The 6,448-nt window shown below is 37.5% G+C and overlaps 1 protein-coding gene across 1 annotated transcript; it reads left to right on the top strand.

The window, feature by feature from the left end:
• The first annotated feature begins 263 nt into the window (after positions 1-263).
• On the top strand, positions 264-6,372 carry LOC127062001 (multiple epidermal growth factor-like domains protein 11). The gene is made up of 11 exons (XM_050989545.1): positions 264-466; positions 902-983; positions 1,072-1,511; positions 1,593-2,307; positions 3,071-3,201; positions 3,269-3,368; positions 3,441-4,331; positions 4,409-5,463; positions 5,638-5,804; positions 5,882-6,051; positions 6,128-6,372. The coding sequence occupies exons 1-10, from the start codon at positions 306-308 to the stop codon at positions 6,019-6,021; spliced, it is 3,882 nt and encodes a 1,293-aa protein (XP_050845502.1). The 5' UTR covers positions 264-305; the 3' UTR covers positions 6,022-6,051; positions 6,128-6,372.
• Positions 6,373-6,448: the final 76 nt, after the last annotated feature.

Genomic DNA, 6,448 nt, shown 5'->3' with positions numbered 1-6,448 from the left:
AAGATTTGTTAAGATTTCAAAGCTAAAAGAATTCCTAAGTATTCATACGTTGCGTATATAAAATAATTTGAAACGTATCTACGATATAATGAACGATATCGAATACATAGCCTTGTATTATTAGATTAAGCTAGTAAATTTCATGACATTATTTTAGAAACATCTTATACAAGTTCTTGTTAAAGATGCGAAAAATTATGACCTCTGTATATTGTTCTTATCGAATAGATTGCGTTAGCAGCGCAATCGAAAACACGAAAGGCGTATGTAAATCTCAGTCTTGTTCAGATCGCAATTCATTCAACATGAAGCGATTTCTGATCGGTACGATTTTACTCGCATCTCTAGTAGTTGCTGGTACCTGGGCAATCGAGGGTGTCAAAGGAGGCCATCGTCCTCGTTATCCAACGAGCGCCAATCAGTACGGTGGGAACAACAATAGCGTGCTTTGCTACAAAACAGTCCCGTAAGTAAAACATTTATAACTCCTTTCGAAAACGAAAATCATTGATTTTGTATTTTTGCCTTAATATTTCACTTGAAACATATAATGCATATATTTGTATTGAATATATCTTTCAAATAAACATTATATCTATACTATATATCTATATACTATATATCTATCTATAAGTATATTATAGAAGATGATTTAAAAAATGTAAGGGTACAACGATTGAAACGTAAGATTTTGTAAGATACCGAAAAAATGCTAATCAAAAGAAAATGAAATAGAATTTTTGCCGATGAAATACTCGCAAAAGATACGAATCGAGATCAAGGTTGCATGATGCGTACCCCTTCGCGCATTTCTCATTTACTTATCGAGAGAATGTTAGACGACCTCTGACCGCAAGAATATCTACGTTATATGCGTCCCAAAAACAATATTCATGTTTAGATACAATCATGCATTGGCTTATAATACGACTAGCGGAGTGCCTTACAATACGATCCCTTTGCCACAGGACAATCAGGACTATGTGAGTATCTTCGTTTTCATTTATTGTGATATTCGTACTAAAACGAAAACTGAAAAAAGAACTTCTTTGTTCTTTTCTGTAAAATCAGGCTCATAGTCATGGATTCATAACGATTTTGGACTGCTGCGAGGGTTACAAGCGTAACATTACGAACGGTAATTGCGATTTTCATTGCGAGCAAGGCTGTTTCGGGGGCGAATGCACTGGGCCAAATCAATGCACTTGCAAACCCGGCTGGTTTCCTGAAAATGGAGTCTGCATGCCTGTTTGTCAGCAGCCATGTCAAAAAGATGCTTACTGTTTTTCTCCGAATGTTTGCGCGTGTAAATTGGGCTATGACGAAGTGAATGGCGAATGTAGGCCAATCTGTCCCGGTGGTTGCAGAAACGGCGAGTGCATCGCACCACGCGTTTGCAGATGCAAGTCTAGTTACGTATTGAACAATCTTCAGGAATGTGTCCCTGTCTGCGAAGGTGGCTGTCCCCATGGCGAATGTACAGCACCCGGTATTTGTACTTGTTATGAAGGGTGAGCTTTCTTATAGCTTTTTTCTTATTATTTTTATCTAGATTCTTAATACAAGCCCATACCTAATCTCGATCTTTTTAGGTATACGAATCCACCGAATGAACGAGAATCTTGCGTCCCTTATTGCCAAAATAACTGCAACGGTGGCCAATGTATCTCACCTGGTATCTGCAATTGTATCCAAGGTTACGTGCGTAACTCAAATGGTGGGTGTTCACCGGATCCCGCGTCGAATCAATGTAGATACGGTTGCGGTCAGCACGGCGTTTGCATCGGTTACAATCGTTGTCAATGCGAAACGGGATATAAATCAGAACCAGACACAGGTCGATGTGTACCAGATAAACGATCAGATCAACCACCCTATGGACAACCGGATCAACCACTTTACGGACGACCAGTTGATCAACCAACCTATGGACAACCGATTAATCAACCAACCTATGGACAACCGGTTAATCAACCAACCTATGGACAACCGATTAATCAACCAACCTATGGACAACCGGTAAATCAACCAACATACGGACGACCGGTCGGTCAACCAACTGGTAGCCAATACGAGCCTATTTGCGATTTACCCTGTCTGAACGGCGAATGCACTGGTTTCAATCAGTGCACCTGCAGACACGGCTACACATTCGAACAAAATGATCACACACGAACAAGATGTGTACCCGTTTGCATTGGTGGTTGTTCCAATGGAGTCTGCACGGAACCAAATCATTGTATCTGCAATCCCGGCTACAAGAAAGATCTCGGTGTCAAAGGTAGACAAAGATGCATACCGAGCTATTAGGCTGTTCTGCCTAAAGTAGGAAGGAAAAGACAAACAGAAAATTATTCAAAATTAAATTAATTGAATTAAAAAATTTCTTTTCCTTTATTATATCTAAAAAATTAGAAATATTACTTACAAATTTTTTCAATTTCGCGCCAAAACAAATCTATCGATTCTTTCTCATACATGTACATACGCATCCTGTATCGTTTCAAAATCCTCCGAGAACCTTGACCTAGCAGTGGGTAGGTATCGGAAACGCTATTAATTTGAAATTAAGCTTGGCTTACGAAATTACGACGTTGCTATTACCCAAACAATTCTACCGAACAGAGTCGAGTCAGCCCGGAAAGATTAATATCAAGAATGTAATATCCTAGCTAATGAATCTTACACCTTCTGATCAGAATGTAAAAGACCTTATCTATCGTAATCCCATCTCCGCTTTTACTATTGTGATATGTATATGTGATTTTCCAAATGCTTTATGTATATATGTATTTTCCCATTACATCGATCGTAATCTAATTTCAATTTTCCATTCGGTTTAAAGAAAAAAGGTTATGATGAATTCATCAAGGATCTTTGAAATAGTTTAAAATAACCGTGATAACAACTGACATGTAACATCCTGCTTGTTACCGATAGTAGAAGTCATGATGTCTGACGAATAGAGGAAAAGTCACGAGGTATAAATTCATCGTGGCAGTCTCCGATAGTCTTTTGTACGATACACTCTAAAATTGTAAAAACAAATAACAAATCTATATTATATTAAATAAGAAAGAGATCAAAAAATACCATGAAGTCGCTATTTTTCTTCCTTCTTTGTATATTCATCATAGAAATGGAATATTCTGTAGTAAATTCTGAGCTTAACGATCAAGGATACTGCACTAGATCCATCAGGTAAAACAAGCTTTTATTGCCAGATTTCATCGAAGGTAACGTCACATCGGTCATATTTCCATTGTAGTTACAGAGAATCGCGAAGTGTTCCGTACCTTGAAACTTATAAGGAAAAGAAATGGGGAATCTTTTATACAACAAAGTATCGATGGAACTATAGAACTGAGGTAAGAGAAATCTCATTAATGTTTTCTAAATAATCGGATGATCATAAAATAAAAGAAACATTCTTCTCTCAGTATTACACGAATTGGAAAGAAGAAAGGATATGCTGTAACATGTACATGAAACAGAACGAGAAATGCGTACCCATATGCTTCCATGATTGTGGTCACGGTGATTGCGTGAGACCTAATACTTGCTCCTGCCACAAGGGATATCAATTAATGAACTCTCACAACCCAGTTTGTGTGGCCATTTGCAAACATCCCTGCGTGCATGGTCGTTGTACGGCACCTGATGTTTGTTCATGCAATCCTGGTTATCGAATGAATTCAGACGGATTTACTTGCGAACCGATTTGCAATCCAAACTGTGATTTGAAAACTGCATTCTGTTCAGAGCCAAATCTCTGTACATGTCGTAAAGGATACGAAAAAAACGATTACACAACCTGCATGCCTATATGTAGCTTACCGTGCGGCAATGGTAATTGCACAGCACCTGACACCTGCACTTGCAATCAGGGATACTCTTTAGACCTTTACAATAAGTTCATCTGCAAGCCGATATGTGACAAATGCGTAGATGGCACTTGCACTGCACCAGGAATTTGTACCTGTGTTCAAGGTTATTCGTTGAACGAGGAAGGATATTGCAAGCCAGTCTGTAGTAAATCTTGTCATATGGGTATTTGTATCGCACCTGAAACTTGCATGTGTCATGAGGGTTATGGCTTCCTTAACGATTCAACGAACGTGTGCGAACCGATCTGTCCAAAAGCATGCGTTAATGGCTTTTGCAAACATCCTAACGTTTGCGAGTGTCATGAAGGATTTCAGAAGACAAGCGAGGAGACAAGCTTGCACATTTGTATACCTCGTTGTAATATTCCGTGCGAACCGTATGGAGAATGTACCGCGCCTTACGTTTGCACGTGCCATGCGGGGTATTCGCTCGCCGCTAACGACGTAAGATGAACTACTATACCAATAAATGGTTACCGATGGAAAAATATTTTTACCTGTATCTTCTTTTTTTTCTTCAGGAAGCTATTCACTTTGACGAAGAATCGGTATGCAAACCTATCTGTAAAGAAGAGTGCGTTAATGGATTTTGTACTTCACCAAATTACTGTAGCTGCTGGTCAGGATATAAACATTCCGACATTAACAACGTTTGTATACCAGTCTGCAATCCTACTTGTTCGTTACATAGCTATTGTGAGGCACCTAACGAATGTATCTGCGATGAGGGATACCAGTTAGCGACAGATAATATAGAGAAAAATAATATGACTTATATTTGCGAGCCGATTTGTAAGGAAGAATGCATTAACGGATTTTGCAACGCACCAGACGAATGCAGTTGCAATATAGGCTATGAAAAATTGAACGCTATCAAGTCTAATGTTTGTAAACCAATTTGCGAACCTTCTTGTTGGTCTCATAGCAGTTGCACAGCACCTAACGTATGCACTTGTGATGAAGATTATGTTTTAATAACAAACAAAGAGAATTCGTCTAAGTGCGAACCAAACTGTCAGCCTGCTTGCCCTCCTAACAGCATTTGTAAAATTCCAGGATTATGTCTTTGCAAAGAAGGTTATCATTCGTATTATGATAACAATTCTATGAACTGCGAGCCGATCTGCGAATTCGATTGCAAAAACGGTATCTGCTCTTCACCTAACACCTGTAGCTGCGAACTAGGTTACATCAACAACAAAAACGGCTCATGCGTGGCCCATTGCTCAATCGATTGCGGTAATGGGACCTGTACAGAACCAGAAGTTTGTAGCTGCAACGAAGGCTACGTATTAACGGAGGAAAGTTTGACTTGCGAACCATATTGCAAAAATAATTGCACTAATGGCAAATGCGTGGCACCAGATGATTGTCGTTGTTACGATGGTTTTATAAAAAACGGCAACGATACCGATTCAATATGCATTAACGCCTGTAAGGATGCTTGCAACGAAAATGGAATTTGTCTCGACGATCAAGGTAACTGTGATTGTTTTTTCGGATGGAATGGAACAGCCTGCGAAGAACCGACTTTTTGTATAGTCGACATTTTAGAGGGATATAAAGCATATGAAACGTGAGTGCTGTCTTTGTCTTTTCCTTTTGTTCCGAGGGTTACTTCAAGCTTGAGTAGAATAAAATGTACAACATACCTATTGAGCTTTTATCTTTAAACGTACTTTGTAATGAAACATTTAAATTTAATCTCAAGTTAAAAAGAAATCATATATTTTTTATCGTTTTTTTGCAGATTATCAATCATAAAAGGACAAAGTCATTCGAAGATATTAACGAGCGAAACCTATCCAACCTGCCAGCAATGCTTGAGCGAAGTCAATAATCAGACAACTTGTTTCGAATTTCAAGATAATATCTTCGGGGAACAAAATTACTCGGCCGTATGTCTCGTCGACGCAGGTATATGACAAAAAATAAACTTGGTTTAACGAGCCAAAAGGGATTTTAAATATCACGCATTTCTTTTTATTTTCAAGCTTCAATGTGCTACATAACGCATAGCCCCATGAAGGAAATTGTGAAAGTTAGCGTCGCCGTCGGAGGAGTAGCCGTTTTAATTATGATCACTTCGATTGGTGTTGCTTGTTATAAGTTTAAAAAGCAAAAAAATAAATAATAATTTTTTTATTGTAACAAATATAAAATAGTAAGACAGATACTTTAAACTGAATAATTTGTACAGAATAGTTATATCAATTTATTAATACAAATTTTGATTGCAGGTAAATCATCCTAGATTTAAAGTATCAAACAATATGTTTTCCAGAAATAATACTAACCTTTAATAATAGTAACATCTACTAAAAATGCATTAAAATAGAAGAAGAAAAAAAATAGAAATTCTTTCGTGAATCTACGCAAGATATATTGTTCACATAATTGTGTCATTTTTATATCAATGTTACAGCTGAAATTGTTAGATCATTGAAATAAATAAATAAGCCATGTTAAATAATGATGGATCGTACATCGTGTAATACATTTTTAGTATATACATTAACAAAATTAGATTAAAGACTTAACGGAATAAAAGTATTAAAAAC

The sequence above is a fragment of the Vespula vulgaris genome, chromosome 2 (genome assembly GCF_905475345.1).
Source record: "Vespula vulgaris chromosome 2, iyVesVulg1.1, whole genome shotgun sequence".
Taxonomy (NCBI): Eukaryota; Metazoa; Arthropoda; class Insecta; order Hymenoptera; family Vespidae; genus Vespula; species Vespula vulgaris.
Note: the sequence above shows the minus strand (reverse complement) of the source record. Positions and strands in the feature narration are given on the sequence as shown.